General features: G+C 41.2%; 1 protein-coding gene across 1 annotated transcript in view; it reads right to left on the minus strand.

Annotated features, from left to right (window-relative positions):
* Window positions 1-16825, minus strand: part of gpc4 (glypican 4) — a 57837-nt gene extending 41012 nt beyond the window's left edge. The window contains exon 1 of the mRNA XM_020471942.2: window positions 16126-16825. Coding sequence (XP_020327531.1) covers window positions 16126-16282 — 157 coding nt within the window. The 5' untranslated portion in view covers window positions 16283-16825. The remainder of the gene's footprint in view (window positions 1-16125) is intronic.
* Between the last annotated feature and the right edge of the window lie 560 nt (window positions 16826-17385).

Here is a 17385-nt window from a genome sequence, read left to right on the forward strand (position 1 = left end):
TCAAATTCATATAACAATCGGAAATCTGTATTTTGGGGTGCCGATTCGCCAAATTTTTTAAATACTTTTATTTAACTAGGCAAGTCAGTTAAGAACACATTCTTATTTTCAATGACGGCCTAGGAACAGTGGGTTAATAACTGCCTTGTTCAGGGGCAGAACGACAGATTTTCACCTTGTCAGCTCGGGGATCCAATCTTGCAACCTTACAGTTAACTAGTCCAACACAATAACGACCTGCCTCTCTCTCGTTGCACTCCACAAGGAGACTTAAGTGAATGCAGTAAGCCAAGTTAAGTTGCTAGCTAGCATTAAACTTATTTTATAAAAAACAAATCAATCATAATCACTAGTTAACTTCACATGGTTGATGTTACTAGATATTATCTAGCGTGTCCTGCGTTGCATATAATCTGACTGAGCATACAAGTATCTAAGTATCTGACTGTGCGGTGGTAGGCAGAAGCAGGCGCGTAAACATTCATTCAAACAGCACTTTCGTGTGTTTTGCCAGCAGCTCTTTGTTGTGCATCAAGCATTGCGCCGTTTATGACTTCAAGCCTATCAACTCCCGAGATGAGGCTGGTGTGACCGAAGTGAAATGGCTAGCTAGTTAGCGCGCGCTAATAGCGTTTCAAACGTCACTCGCTCTGAGCCTTCTATTAGTTCTTCCCCTTGTTCTGCATGGGTAACGCTGCTTCGGTGGTGGCAGTTGTCGTTGTGTTGCTGGTTCGAGCCCAGGGAGGAGCGAGGAGAGGGACGGAAGCTATACTGTTACACTGGCAATACTAAAGTGCCAATAAGACCATCCAATAGTCAAAGGTTAATGAAATACAAATGGTATAGAGAGAAATAGTTCTATAATTCCTATAATAACTACAACATAAAACTTCTTACCTGGGAATATTGAAGACTCATGTTAAAAGGAACCACCAGCTTTCATATGTTCTCATGTTCTGAGCAAGGAACTGAAACGTTAGCTTTCCTAAATATTGCACTTTTACTTTCTCCAACACTTTGTTTTTGCATTATTTAAACCAAATTGAACATGTTTCATGATTTACTTGAGGGTAAATACATTTTATTGATGTATTATATTAAGTTAAAATAAGTGTTCATTCAGTATTGTTGTAATTGTCGTTAATACCAAAAATTGGCTGGTTAATCGGTTTCGGCTTTTTTGGTCCACCAATAATTGGTATCGGTATTGAAAAGCATAAATCGGTAAACCTCTAGTCTCAAGGTTTCACAGAAATCCCTGGCCTTGAGTAGGGAACATGACAACAGTTGGTTTGTTTATTAGTTAATTATTGAAGATGTTAACAGTCAGGGAGCAGAAGAACACATATATACAAGCTGCCCAGACTAATGTCCCAGTTCCCCTAGACTGCTCTTATCTGCTGAATGTTATGGCAATAACAAAAGCTGCTATTTACCAAACCATAAAGACGCAGAGCACAAACCCAGCCAGCAAAGATATTCAGGAAGTAGACCTCACACTCCTCCACTGCTAAGCGTCTTCAGCTCACTCACAGGCCAATGTGCTGAGGTCATAGCGGCATTGAGTTTCAGTAAATTCTCCGGACTGATTATGAGCGGGATGTTACTTCAGCAGAAAGTAGGGAGGGAAAACAGCCCAAACCTTTTCCTCTTGGAGTTTGATCCTTTCCATTATCCCGTACCTGAGGCATGACATCACCGCCAGTGTAAACTGAAACAGATTTTTAGCTTGAGGAGTAGAAAGAGAGAAGTGCAGCGTGGTGCCTGGCCCTGGATGGAATGAAGAGCTGTTGACATGGTAGATACCCATCTGGTCGGTGTTAACCACTCTGTTTTTTGCCTCTTTTGAAGAGCTTGTCCCCCCTGCCACCGTGCAGCAAAGCACTTGACACATTATCCCCCCAACATCTATGCCAGTGATCGAGCGCCAATGGCAGCGATTTTATCACCCCCAACCCACACCTCATCCCTCTGTAGCAGGCAGGGTACTTCCTATAGAAGTACTAGGGCCTGAATGTGGTGGAAGCTTGTAACCTTGGCAAAGTTCAGTGAATTCAGCCATGAGGTGTCCCTGATTGTTTAGAGTAGATGTTTTACCCTCAGTAAGGTTCCATGCATTTCTTGGTAGAATAGAAAGTCATGCGCTCATAACGTACGTTCTACTTCATAATAACAGATACCACAAACTTCAAAATGTGCCAATAGGTCACAGTTACCATGAAGGTTGGAAAAGACAGACCATGGTATAAAGAAACTATTTAACAATGGACTCTGCCATTACTCCCTATCTGTCAATGCTTGAGCATCGATGGGTTTTCCGTTAGTTTTTTTACATTAACCTAAAATATTAGTCAGGATTCCAACTAAGCTCATGGATTTAATTTGCATCGTTAAACAGTTTGTGTCAAGGGCTACATATACAATAAACAATGTATTCCACCAATCACTGATTTATTGCCATTTAGAGACAACGGCTATATAAACACTGCTATTTCAGAGAGGCAGAGCCTTCCAGGGACTTCTCAAATTGCCTGGAATGTAGCGTAGGAGGATGGAGTATACTTAAATAATAATACCCTTGAAATTGGAGTGTACTTAAATAATAATACCCTTGCTGATTAATCGCTGGGAGGAAAGGGAGAGTGGAACTGGTGGCAATGAGACAATGTCATGCATGCAATACAGTGCATTCGGAAAGTATTCAGACCCATTACCTACGGACATGGTCCCACAGTTGACAGTGCATCTCAGAGCAGAAGCCATGATGTCAAAGGAATTGTCCGTAGAACTCAGAGACAGGATTGTGTCAAGGCACATATCTGTGGAAGGGTAGCAAAACCTTTCTGCAGCACTGAACGTTACCAAGAACGTGGTGGCTTCCATCGTTCTTATATTTAAAAAGTTTGGAACCAGCAATTGGGGGATAAGGGCCTTGGTCAGTGAGGTGACCAAGAACCCAATTGGCGCTCTGTCAGAGCTTTAGAGTTCCTCTGTGGAGATGGCAGAACCTTCCAGAAGGACAACGATCTCTGCAGCACTCCACCAATCAGGCCTTTATGGTAGAGTGTCCAGACTGAAGCCACTCTTCAGTAAAAGGCACGACAGCCCGCTTGGAGTTTGCCAAAAGGCACAACTTTTCTCTCGTCTGATGAAACCAAGACTGAACTTTTTGGCCTGAATGCCAAGCGTCACATCTGGAGGAAATCTGGCATTATCCCTAAGGTGAAACATGGCAGTGCCAGCATCATGCTGTAGGGATGTTTCTCAGCGGCAGGGACTGGGAGACGCTTCAGGATTGAGGCAAAGCTGAACGGAGCAAAGCACAGATAGGTCCTCGATCAAATCCAGAGTGCTCTGGAGCAGGTTATCAGACTGGGGCGAAGGTTCACCTTCCAACAGGACAACGACCCTAAGCACACAGCCAAGTCAACGCATGAGTGGCTTCGGGACAAGTCTCAATGCCCTCGAATGGCTCAGCCAGAGCCCGGACTTGAACCCGATTGAACATCTCTGGAGAGCAGAGGTCGACCGATTAATCGGAATGGCCGATTCATTAGGGCCGATTTCAAGTTTTCATAACAATCGGAAATCTGTATTTTTGGGCGCAGATTTCCGATTATTATTTTTTTAATTGCATTTTTTTAATACCCTTTATTTAACTAAACTAGTCAGTTAAGAACACATTCTTATTTTCAATGACTGTCTAGGAACTGTGGGTTAACTGCCTTGTTCAGGGGCAGAACGACAGATCATCAACTTGTCAGCTCAGGGGATTCAATCTTGCAACCACACAGTTAACTAGTCCAACACTAACCATTGCACTCCACGAGTAGCCCGCCTGTTACGCGAATGTAGTAGAAGCCAAGGTAAATTGCTAGCTATCAATAAACTTATCTTATAAAAAACAATCAATCATAATCACTAGTTATAACTACTGATCCAGTTTAGCAGGCAATATAAACCAGGTGAAATTGTGTCATTTCTCTTGCGTTCATTGTACGCAGAGTCGGGGTATATGCAACAGTTTGGGCCGCCTGGCTCATTGTGAACTAATTTGCCAGAATTTTACGTAATTATGACATACATTGAAGGTTGTGCAATGTAACAAGAATATTTAGACTAAGGGATGCCACCCGTTAGATAAAATACCGCGTATTTCACTGAAATAGTAAACGTTTTGTTTTCGAAATTATAGTTTCCGGATTCGATCATATTAATGACCAAAGGCTCGTATTGCTGTGTGTTATGTTATAATTAAGTCTGATTTGATAGAGCAGTCTGACAGAAGCAGCAGGCCCGTAATCATTCATTCAAACAGCACTTTTGTGCGTTTTGCCAGCAGCTCTTATCAAGCGCAGCACTGTTTATTACTTCAAGCCTATCATCCTAATGGCTGGTGTAACCAATGTGAAATGGCTAGCTAGTTAGCTGGGTGTGCGCTAATACTGTTTCAAACTTCACTCGCTTTTAGATTTGGAGTAGTTATTCCCCTTGCGGTGCAAGGGCCGCGGCTTTTGTGGAGCGATGGGTAACGATGCTTCAAGTGTGGCTGTTGTCTATGTGTTCCTGGTTCGAGCCCAGGTAGGGGCAAGGAGGGGGACGGAAGCTATACTGTTACACTGGCAATACTATAGTGCCTATAAGAACATCCAATAGTCAAAAGGTATGTGAAATACAGTGCTCAAACAAATAAGGGGAACACTTAAACAACACAATATAACTCCAAGTCAATCACACTTGTGAAATCAAACTGTCCACTTAGGAAGCAACACTGATTGACAACACATTTCACATGCTGTTGTGCAAATGGAATAGACAACAGGTGGAAATTATAGGCAATTAGCAAGACACCCCCAATAAAGGAGTGGTTCTGCAGGTGGTGACCACAGACCACTTCTCAGTTCCTATGCTTCCTGGCTGATGTTTTGGTCACTTTTGAACGCTGGCGGTGCTTTCACTCTAGTGGTAGCATGAGACTGAGTCTACAACCCACACAAGTGGCTCAGGTAGTGCAGCTCATCCAGGATGGCACATCAACGTGAGCTGTGGCAAGAAGGTTTGCTGTGTCTGTCAGCGTAGTGTCCAGAGCATGGAGGCGCTACCAGGAGACAGGCCAGTACATCAGGAGACGTGGAGGCCGCCGTAGGAGGGCAACAACCCAGCAGCAGGACCGTTACCACTGCCTCTGTGCAAGGAGGAGCACTGTCAGAGCCCTGCAAAATGACCTCCAGCAGGCCACAAATGTGCATATGTCTGCTCAAACGGTCAGAAACAGACTCCATGAGGGTGGTATGAGGGCCCGACGTCCACAGGTGGGGGTTGTGCTTACAGCCCAACACCGTGCAGGACGTTTGGCATTTGCCAGAGAACACCAAGATTGGCAAATTCGCCACTGGCGCATTGTGTTCTTCACAGATGAACGCCGGTTCACACTGAGCACGTGACAGAGTCTGGAGACACCGTGGAGAACGTTCTGCTGCCTGCAACATCCTCCAGCATGACCGGTTTGGCAATGGGTCAGTCATGGTGTGGGGTGGCATTTCTTTGGGGGGCCGCACAGCCCTCCATGTGCTCGCCAGAGGTAGCCTGACTGCCATTAGGTATTGAGATAAGATCCTCAGACCCCTTGTGAGACCATATGCTGGTGCGGTTGGCCCTGTGTTCCTCCTAGTGCAGGACAATGCTAGACCTCATGTGGCTGGAGTGTGTCAGCAGTTCCTGCAAGAGGAAGGCATTGATGCTATGGACTGGCCCGCCCGTTCCCCAGACCTGAATTCAATTGAGCACATCGTGTCTCGCTCCCATCCACCAACTCCACATTGCACCACAGACGGTCCAGGAGTTGGCGGATGCTTTAGTCCAGGACTGGGAGGAGATCCCTCAGGAGACCATCCACCACCTCATCAGGAGCATGCCCAGGCGTTGTAGGGAGGTCATACAGGCACGTGGAGGCCACACACATTACTGGGCCTCATTTGGACTTGTTTTAAGGACATTACATCAAAGTTGGATCAGCCTGTAGTGTGGTTTTCCACTTTAAATTTGAGTGTGACTCCAAATCCAGACCCTCCATGGGTTGATAAATTTGATTTCCATTGATAATTTGTGTGATTTTGTTGTCAGCACATTCAACTATGCAAAGAAAAAAGTATTTAATAAGAATATTTCATTCATATCTAGGATGAGTTATTTTAGTGTTCACTTTATTTTTTTGAGCAGTGTACAAATGGTAGAGAGAGAAATAGTCCTATAAATACTATATTAACTACAACCTAAAACCTTTTACCTTGGAATATTGAAGTTTCATGTTAAAAGGAACCACCAACTTTCATATGTTCTCATGTTCTGAGCAAGGAACTTAAACGTTCGCTTTTTTTACATGGCACATTACTTTCTTCTCCAACACTTTGTTTTTGCATTATTTAAACCAAATTGAACAATGTTTCATTATTTATTTGAGGCTAAATAGATTTTATTGATGTTTTATATTAAGTTAACAATACTGAATTAATGCATATTTTGTCATTTTAATCGTATCGCCCTTTTTGGTCCTCCAATAAATCGGTACCGGCATTGAAAAATCGTAATCGGTCGACCTCTACTGGAGAGACCTGAAAATAGCTGTGCAGCGAAGCTCCCCGTCCAACCTGACAGAGCTTGAAATGATCTGCAGAGAAGAATGAGAGAAACTCCCCAAATACAGGTGTGCCAAGCTTGTAGCACCATACCCATGACACAGAGGCTGTAATCGCTGCCAAATGTGCTTCAAAGTTCTGAGTAAAGGGTCTGAATAGTTAGATAAATGTGATGTTCTTTTTGTTACAAAACAATTCTACAAGCCTGTTTTTGCTTTGTCATTATGGGGTAGTATGTGTAGATTGATGAGGGGGGGGGGGGGGGGGGACAATTCAATCCATTTTAGAATAAGGCTGTAATGTAACAAGATATGGAGAACGTCAAGGGGTCTGAATACTTTCCAAATGCACTGTATTGTCTGTTGTGTGTGTACAAGTTTTACTGTAATACCAGAAGTCCTCACAAGAATAGTAAACCAACTCAAATGAATTGTGGTTGGTCCTCAATTGTAAAAAGGCTGTTTTAGGCTTAGGAGTTAGGTTTAGAATTAGGGTTTAGTGGGTAAGGGAAAATAAATTAATGGGAATCAATTGTTGGTCCCCAAAAATTCCTCAAGTATAGTAACATAGCTGTGTGTGTCTTGTCCAATGTGATGCCTGGACCAATTCAGAAAGACAGTTTTAAATGTGGGTTAAAGACAATAGATGTTTTGACTCACTGCCAGATGAAGTGGAGCAGAACTCAGAGCCCAGAATGGAGGGGAGCTCAATTAGATTTCACTTCTCCCTAGCAACACAAAACACTGAATCCAGGCAGGGGCATTTGTGTTCCCCTCTGGTTTTTGAGAGCCCCAACCCGATTTGGCAAGAGTAGACCTTGTCACTCTCCCTGGATCAATTATCTCAAGTCTATCGATGATAAAGAAATGCTCATTGAAGTTGGCCCAGGCTTCTATATTGGGTTTCACATGACTGGGAATACAGATATGCATCTGTTGGTCACATAATTCTTTTTTATCTTTTTAAGGTAGGGCATGGATGAGAAAAACCATTCAGTATCTGGTGTGACCACCATTTGTGACCGACTGGCTCGATCTTATGAAATGGTGTTTTTAAACATTCAATAAAAGTGGAGAATCAGGGCTAGAAAATGGTATGTCAAACAGTTGGGAAACAATGGGAAAGTAATTATGCTTTGAAGTTGATAAACCTGTAACCTCACGTTTCAGAAAACAGCCCTCAAATGTTTTGGTACACCTACTGGAGAACCCTTTGTCTACACCCATTCAGCATTGTTCACACCCTCTAAAGCCTTAACCTCACATGTGAATCCTTAAAGAGATGGGCTATGTAAAAAAAAATATATATTCATTGTCGTTTTCGTAAATTCAAATGTTTTGCTCTCGGAGTGTTCAGAGCGCGCACACACTGGCTGATCTGGTCGAGGAGTAGGGTTGATTCGAGCATTGACATAACAGCAGTCAAGCTAACTGACTGACTGACGTTGGCTAGCTACTTCCAGACAAACGAGAGAACAGCTCACTGACCATTTTACTCACCCTAGAAGAGCTGGTTAGGCTGTTTTTAATGTTATCCAGAGCGTTGAATGCAACTGTGCTACTGGCAATAATTTAAATTAAGCTTTTTTGCCAATGTATACTGACACAGGCATATTCAATGACCGTTGAGCATTTGGAAATTCATCAGTTATTCTGTGCTCTGGCACACAGAGAGTCCTCAGAAATCTGAGCAGATAGACGTAGCTGGTAAATTTGCTCTGGCTATCGACAGTTGTAGCAGTGACATGAACATTCCATTGAAATGGTTACTTGCATAGTGGAGTCTTAAGACATGTAGCTAGCTAGCTAAACAATTTCCCATAATCCCAAAGTTATTACCCTGCATGAATAGCAGGTAGCTACCAACCAGCTTCAACATTAGCTAGCTAACATTAGGCTATAACTTGCAATGCAAATGGCTCCGAGATGCTAATAATATCACAGATCACACACAAGGTTAGCTAGCGAACCAGCCAGCTAACATTAGCTAGCTAGCTAACAGTACACTAACTTGAACTGAAAATGACTGACAAAAGTAGAAACATGTCATATCTGAAAATGTAGCTAGCTAGCTTATCTAAACCATACACAGTTGAACTCAGAAGTTTGCATAGACTTAGGTTGGAGTCATTAAAACTCTTTTTTCAACCACTCCACACATTTCTTGTTAACCTCTCTAGGGTAGGGGGCAGCATTCGGAATTTTGGATGAAAAGCATGCCTAAATTAAATGGCCTGCTACTCGGGCCCAGAAGATATGATATGCATACTGGTAGATTTGGATAGAAAACACTAAAGTTTCCAAAAAAACTGTTAAAATAGTGTCTGAGTATAACAGAACTGATTTAGCAGGCGAAAACCTGAGAAAAATCCATTCAGGAAGTAGTTTGTTTTCTAGTTAATACCATTGCAGTATCCATTGACTTACGACTCCATTTGCAGTTCCTATGCCTTCCACTAGATGTCCCACTAGATGTCAACAGTTAGAAATCTTTTCAGGCTTGTATTCTTATAAATGCGGGAGTAAGACCAGTATGAATGAGTGGACACTAAAGTGACAAAGTTTTCAGGCGCATGTGCATTTCTTGTTTACCTTTTTTATTGACAACGTTATTGTCCGGTTGAAATATTATAGATCATTTAGGCAAAAAAAAAAAAACCTGAGGATTGAATATAAACATAGTTTGACATGTTTCTATGAACTTTACAGATACAATTTGGATTTTTTTTGTCTGATTGTTTTGACTGAGTTTGAGCCAGTGGATTACTAAAGAAAATGCGATAACAAAACTGAGGTTTTTGGATATAAAGAGACTTCAAACAAAAGGAACATTTATTGAGTAAATTAATGTCTTCTGATTGCCACCATATGAACATCAAACGTAAGGGATTAATTCTCTCTCTATTTCTGAGTTTTGTAACGCTTCTGCTTGGCTGGTTACTGTTTGTAATAATTTGTCAACTGGGCTATGTACGTTCTGGGCTAGGTATGCTTTCGCCGAAAAGCATTTTATAAATATGACCGTGTGGTTGGTTTAACAAGACCTTAATCTTTAAACCTATGTAAAATGTTTTTTTTCCTGAATTTTTATAATGAGCATTTCTGTAATTGAATTTGGCGCTCTGCAACCTCACTGGATGTTGGCCAGATGGAACGCTAGCGTCCCACATACCCTAGAGAGGTTAACAAACTAGAGTTTTGGCAAGTCGGTTAGGACATTTGTGCATGACAAGTCATTTTGACAAGTAAATGACAAGTAAAATAATCTAGATCACAATTCTAGTGGGTCAGAAGTTTACATACACTAAGTTGACTGTGCCTTTAAACAGCTTGGAAAATTTCAGAAAAAGACATCCTGGCTTTAGAAGCTTCTGATAGGCTAATTGACATCATTTGAGTCAATTGGAGGTGTACCTGTGGATGTATTTCAAGGCCTGCCTTCAAACTCAGTGCCTCTATGCTTGACATCATGGGAAAATTCAAAGAAATCAGCCAAGGCCTCAGAAAAAAATCAATTGTAGACCTCCTCCCATGGATGAACCAGACTTGTGTAATTTCCAAACACCTGAAGGTACCACGTTCATCTGTACAAACAATAGTACGCAAGTATAAACACCATGTGATCCCTCAGCCGTCATACCGCTGAGGAAGGAGACGAGTTCTGTCTCCTAGAGATGAACGTACTTTAATGCGTAAAGTGCCAATCAATCCCAGAACAGCAAAGGACCTCCTGAAGATGCTGGATGTAACAGGTACAAAAGTATCTATAGCCACAGTAAAACGGGTCCTACATCGACATAAGCTGAAAGGCCGCTCAGAAAGGAAGAAGCCACTGCTGCAAAACCACCATAAAAAAAGCCTGACTACAGTTTGTAACTGCACATGGGGATAAAGATTGTACTTTTTGGAGAAATGTCCTCTGGTCTGATGAAACAAAATTAGAAATGTTTGGCCATAATGACCATTGTTGTGTTTGGAGGAGAAAGGGGGAGGCTTGCAAGCCGAAGAACACCATCCCAACCGTGAAGCACAGGGGTGGCAGCATCATGTTGTGGGGGTGCTTTGCTGCAGAGGGGACTGGTGCACTTCACAAAATAGATGGCTTCATGAGGAGGACAATTATGTGGATGTATTGAAGCAACATCTCAAGACATCAGTCAGGAAGTTAAAAGCTTGGTCGTAAATGGGTCTTCCAAATGGACAATGACCCCAAGCATACTTCTAAAGTTGTGGCAAAATGGCTTAAGGACAACAAAGTCAAGGTATTGGAGTAGCCATCACAAAGCCCTGACCTCAATCCTATAGAAGATTTGTTGGCAGAACTGAAAAAGCGTGTGCGAGCAAGGCTGACCTACAAACCTGACTCAGTTACACCAGCTCTGTCAGGAGGAATGGGCCAAAACTCAACCAACTTATTGTGGGAAGCTTGTGGAAGGCTACCGGAAACATTTGACCCAAGTTTAAATTGTTTAAGGCAATGCTACCAAATACTAACAGTATGTAAACTTCTGACCCACTGGGAATGTGATGAAAGAAATAAAAGCTGAAATAAATCACTACTATTATTCTGACATTTCACATTCTTAAAATAAAGTGATGATCCTAACTGACCTAAGACAGGGAATTTTACTAGGGAATTTTACTAGGATTAAATGTCAGGAATTGTGAAAACTGAGTTGAAATGTAGTTGGCTAAGGTGTATGTAAACTTCCGACTTCAACTGTACATGGATGGACGCTTCCCTCTGTCAGATGCCATGGCTGCCCTTAGTTTGAAGATGAAATCCGGAGACAGGTGTTTTATATAAACAGACTGTGTTCTCTTTGACTCAGTCTGCATTTTTGCAATCAAAATGTCAGAATTCTCTCCATCACCTTAGCTATCATACTAATTCCACTGATTTCAAAGCTCTGTCCTCCAAAAAGTGAAGAGCAACACTTATGCAGTTCTACTACGTGATCTTTCTAAAAAGCCATGCTAGAAAGGATTACCTACACATACTGACCAGCTCATGTTATAGACAGAAGCGTGCTATGTGGTAGGCTAATCCGAACTTCTCTCGGCATGTCCAGCACACGCATTATCTCAGCCAATCATAACTAGTGGGAAGGTTGAGGACCTTTTTCTGTGACTAAACCAACTAGGCTTGTGATTTAACCATTTTATTTGTATATACAGATAGCATACAAGTTGGTTATTAAGGCACATGAAAGTTCACGTAAAAGAAAGCATTTCTGTCAAAAAAACACATTGATAAAAAGTTTATGTTCAAATAGCTCTCCTGTGAAGTAGTGACGTGCGACACTACAGTCCCATTTGACTCATGCAGCACGAAACATCTCCTTCACATAGAGTAGATCACGCTGTTGATTGTAGCCTGTGGAATGTTGTCCCACTCTTCAGTGTCTGCAAAAAAAGTATTAAAATGTATGCACTCACTACTGTAAGTCGCTCTGTATAAGAGTGTCTGCTAAATGACTCAGCTGTAAAATGTATGTGAAGTTGCTGGATATTGGCAGGAACTGGAACACGCTGTGTCGTACATGTCAATCCAGAGCATTCCAAACATGCTCAATGGGTGACATGTCTGGTGAGTATGCAGGCCATGGAAGAAATTGACATTTTCACCTTCTAGGAATTGTGTAGAGATCCTTGCCACATGGGGCCATGCATTATCATGCTGAAACATGGTGATGGGGCGGATGAATGGCACGACAATAGGCCTCAGGATCTCGTCTCTTATCCCTGTGCATTCAAATTTCCATCGATAAAATGCAATTCTCTGGCAACAGCGCTGGTGGACATTCCTACATGCCAATTGCATGATTCCTCAAAACTTGAGACATCTGTGGCACTGTATTGTGACAAAACTGCACATTTTAGAATGGCCTTTTATTGTCCCCAGCACAAGGTGCACTTGTGTAATGATCATGCTGTTCAATCAGCTGATCATCGGTCAGGCGGATTGATTATTTTGGCAAAGGAGAAAGGCTAACTGACAGAAATGAAAAAAATCTTAACTTCTTGGTGACAGGGGGGCAGTATTGAGTAGCTTGGATGAATAAGGTGCCCAGAGTAAACTGCCTGCGACTCTGTCCCAGATGCTAATATATACATATTATTAGTAGTATTGGAAGAACACTCTGAAGTTTCTAAAACTGTTTGAATGATGTCTGAGTATAACAGAACTCATATGGCAGGCAAAAACCTGAGACAAATCCAACCAGGAAGTGGGAAATCTGAGGTTTGTAGTTTCATTTAACCTTGTGACTAGGGGGCAGTATTTTCATTTTTGGAAAAATAACGTTCCCTTAGTAAACGGGATATTTTGTCAGGACAGGATGCTAGAATATGCATATAATTGACAGCTTAGGATAGAAAAAAACACTCAAGTTTCCAAAACTGTAAAAATATTGTCTGTGAGTACAACAGAACTGATATTGCAGGCGAAAGCCTGAGAAAAATCCAATCCGGAAGTGACTCATCTTTTGAAAGCTCTGCGTTCCAATGAGTCCCTATTGAGCAGTGAATGGGCTATCAACCAGATTACTTTTTCTCCGTATTCCCCAAGGTGTCTACAGCATTGTGACGTAGTTTTAAGCATTTATGTTGAAGAATACCCGTAAGCGGCTACATTGCGCAGGTGGAGCTATTTCGCCTACAAAAATAATACTTTTGGAAAAAAGTTACATTGGCTATCTAACTGGAAGTCTCGTGAGTGAAAACATCCGAAGCTCAAAGGTAAACGATTTAATTGGATTGCTTTTCTGATTTCCGTGACCAAGTTACCTGCTGCTAGCTGGACAAAATGCTATGCTAGGCTATCGATAAACTTACACAAATGCTTGTCTAGCTTTGGCTGTAAAGCATATTTTGAAAATCTGAGATGACAGGGTGATTAACAAAAGGCAAAGCTGTGTCTCAATATATTTCACTTGTGATTTTCATGAATAGGAATATTTATGTCCTTTGTGCCTTTGGAATAGTGAACTAAACGGGCAAACAAAGCGGAGGTATTTGGACATATATATGGACGTAATCGAACAAAACAAACATTTCTTATGGAAGTGGGAATCCTTGGAGTGCATTCCGATGAAGATCAGCAAAGGTAAAGGTAAGTGAAGATTTATAATGTTATTTATGACTTTTGTTGACTCCACAATTTGGCGGGTAAGTGTATGGGCTTGCTTTTGTGGCTGAACCTGTTCTCAGATTGAATATTGTGCTTTTGCCGTAAAGCTTTTTTTTAATCTGATACAGCGGTTGCATTAAGAACAGGTTCATCTTTAATTTAATGTAAAACATGTATCTTTCAAAGTTTATGATGAGTATTTCTGTTATTTGAAATGTCTCTCCGCAATTTCTCCGGATGTTTGAGGCATTTCTGAACATGGCGCCAATGTAAACTGAGGTTTTTGGATATAAATATTAACTTGATTTAACAAAACATACATGTATTGTGTAACATTGAGTCCCTGGAGTGTCATCTGATGAAGATTGTCATAGGTTAGTGATAAATTTTATCTATATTTCTGCGACACCTCTCTTTGGTTGGAAAACACCTCTCTTTGGTTGACCTAACATAATGACGTGTTCTGCTTTTGCTGAAAAGCCTTTTTGAAATCGACACTGTGGTTGGATTAACGAGAATAGTATCTTTAAAATGGTGTAAAATACTTGTATGGTTGAGAAATTTTAATTAGGAGATTACTGTTGTTTTGAATTTGGCGCCCTGCAATTTTGCTGGCTGTTGGCGAGGTGGGACGCTAGCGTCCCGAACGATCCCAGAGATGTCAAACATGCATTATGCAGGTTGCTAATATTCTAATAGTTAGCCTAATTTCAGTTTGTGGGACAAAAAAGCAGCTATACTGTAGATAATCATTCTACCATCTAAACCTCTGAAATATTTACTATAAGCAACAACAAAAACAAAATTCAGTTGGTGTACAAAGTAAAAGTTGCAAAAATGAAAGATATGCATACAAAGCATAGAAATAGTACACAGAATAAATCTACTCCCTCTTAAACCTGCTTTCAATCAGAATGACATATCTAAAAAAAACTCACATTTCTATGTGAATTTGGTTAAGTTACATATTGCAGCCTTAACAAATCAAGGTGCTAACAGGACAACTCTTCAGTTAATCTAAGGCCTGGGGTGAAGGAAAAAGGCAGACATAGTACAAATAGGTTATAGGCTGGCTAGTTCCAGTTACAAAACAGGGATTTCTATAAGGTACATGAATAGAGGGAATCCTATTCTTCAGTGACGCAAAGAACCAACATGCTGATGACCATAGAGATCCTGTCTAATTCCTAATTCAATACCATGTCTAAATTAAGATCTAGATACTGTGACATCAATTAGCTACTTCTATAGAAAAGGAGAAGAAACCAAAACTACATTCAACATTTTAGATTAATCTAATATGTTCCAACGCAGTGGCAAAACATGAAATTGACCAAAAACTGAAACGGGGGAGGAGGAGAGGAGGGTGGTATTTAAAGTATGCGGGGCACAGGGAGGAACATCGTAGTAGCCCCCCGTTCCCCTGTACGGCCATTTGGAATCTCACCGAAAATGTACATGACTTCCAACAGGAAGTGAAACTATACTGATTATTAACTGAAAGTGTAGCCTCTTGTGTGCACTTATTAGAGTCACTCGCAAAAAGACGACTTTGGACGATGTAAAAAAAAAAAAAATAGGCTATGTTTCTGTCCCCCCCACCCCTTCTCAAACGTCTAGTTAACTTATATGTCTATATTACAAACAAATAAAAAACATCAAATATACTATTACACCGATAGATTGCCTATGGCATGCTCTAAATTGACTTTAATGTCAAATATATGACCCCGTTTTTCTCCAAATCACGGCAGGTTGGCTAATAAGGGCCACAAACACACTACTTCGGAAGCCAGGGAATAACCCATAGATAGGACTGTTGTTTGTACCGGACTGCAGAGTGTGTATTGTTTTAGTTCCTGATGTTGTAAATCAGCAAAATGTGTTTTTCTAAATGAACGAGGCAAGTATTTGCTGTTTTATATTTGCTGTAGAATAAAGGCCTAGTAAAAACGCAGAGAAGGCAACAGCTACGGAAGTTTAGCCTATAGGAGTCAGTTGAATTATTTTAAAATCAAGTCATAAAATCTGTCATTAATACTAGGATCACTTATTGGTGAAGTGAATCATTCAAGAAGATCGTAGAAAGATAGTTTGACATAGGCTTTGGCTATCAAATTATTTTCAAATGCGTGTTACAAACGTTCCATTGTTACATGATAATGTTACAAGTTTACTTGACTGTAACCTTGTAGTTTTAAATGACTTTATATGAATATCATTGTCACAACACAGACAGTAGGCTACACACCTAACCAAATGACAGATTAACACATTTAGAAAACATATGGTTCTGGCCTAAATTAAACAAAAAAAACGTTGAAATAACAAATTAACATGATCTAAAAGGCACATTTACCGTGTATTCCTTTGTTGGGAACATCATTGGAGTTGAAGCCTTTGGAACGGTACGCAGCCCTAACTTCATTGCAGCTTGTCGACTTGGGCTCAGCCTTCGTCGAAACAAACAGCACGGCAAATGTGTAAACCGTAGAGAACAGTAACATCGTCTTCATTGAGTCGGTTAAATAAAAGTTTAAAATATAACCGCAACGCAAAAACACGGGAAAGGCGCTCAGCTGTAGGCTATTACTAGGACAGAGTTTCAACTAGCACGTTGAATTTCCTCATGAAGACCCTGATTTCTTTCAACTTCGCTGGCAAAGTTCTAAAAGTTAGCAAGTTGGTTGACTAACTGGATTCTTCATTCACAGCCGTGATTGGGCCACCTTAAACAATTAAGACTAAATAAATAATTAAGGGAAAGTTGTTTTTTAAAGCGAAAGAGTATGAGTTTGTCTTCAGCATTTATTTCGAGTTCCAGACTCTCCGATAGAAACTCAAAGCAGGCAACAAAACATTGGTTTCAAACTTTTCTAAATAAGCAGCCAAACTTATTTTTATAATGTTCGTGTTTAAGTTGCATCCACCTCGACTTCAGTTCCCACAAAGGCCAATGACGATGGAAAGTAGAGATACCCAAAAGTTTTTGCAGCCTTCAGCGCGCTGCAGTTGCTTACAGACAGGACACTAGACTGTATTATGAGCGTGCTACAGCTCAGATGTTAGACGCCTAGCAAAGTCCCAGGGAAAATCTCAATTGCGTCCTCTCTCCTCGCCCCATTGGAGAAGAAAGCCAGAGATCCCGCCCCTCTGACCTTCTCCTCCAATGCGTTTTGAGAAGGAGGCGAATAAAGCGGAAAGAGGACCCGAGAAGTAGACAAACTGAGTTCCGGACAAAGACTTGGGAACACAAAACGCCCGGGGTGGAGCATTGGCCGGACGTTAAGTAAGCTCTTGCCACTGCGATCTCCAGCAGCCAAAACGCACATGGATCTGGGTTTAGAAAGCCAGGAGTTATTGGCAAATATCTGTTTTGATTGGTCAAAACACAATTTAGTTGGAAAATATCAGACTTGGTCTGCCTGTGTAAACGCAGACATATAGATCTACTTGAATGTCAAACTTTATTGTGCATTAGTAACAAGAAGTGTGGCCTCTGAAAAACCTACACTTTTCTTACCTGCACGTTTCTTTCCACCAAATCTTGACCACATTTAATCTCACCCAATTACCCTCTGAATTCCACTGTGGACCACTTCTACACTGTAAACACACG

Source organism: Oncorhynchus kisutch, linkage group LG15 (genome assembly GCF_002021735.2).
Source record: "Oncorhynchus kisutch isolate 150728-3 linkage group LG15, Okis_V2, whole genome shotgun sequence".
Taxonomy (NCBI): Eukaryota; Metazoa; Chordata; class Actinopteri; order Salmoniformes; family Salmonidae; genus Oncorhynchus; species Oncorhynchus kisutch.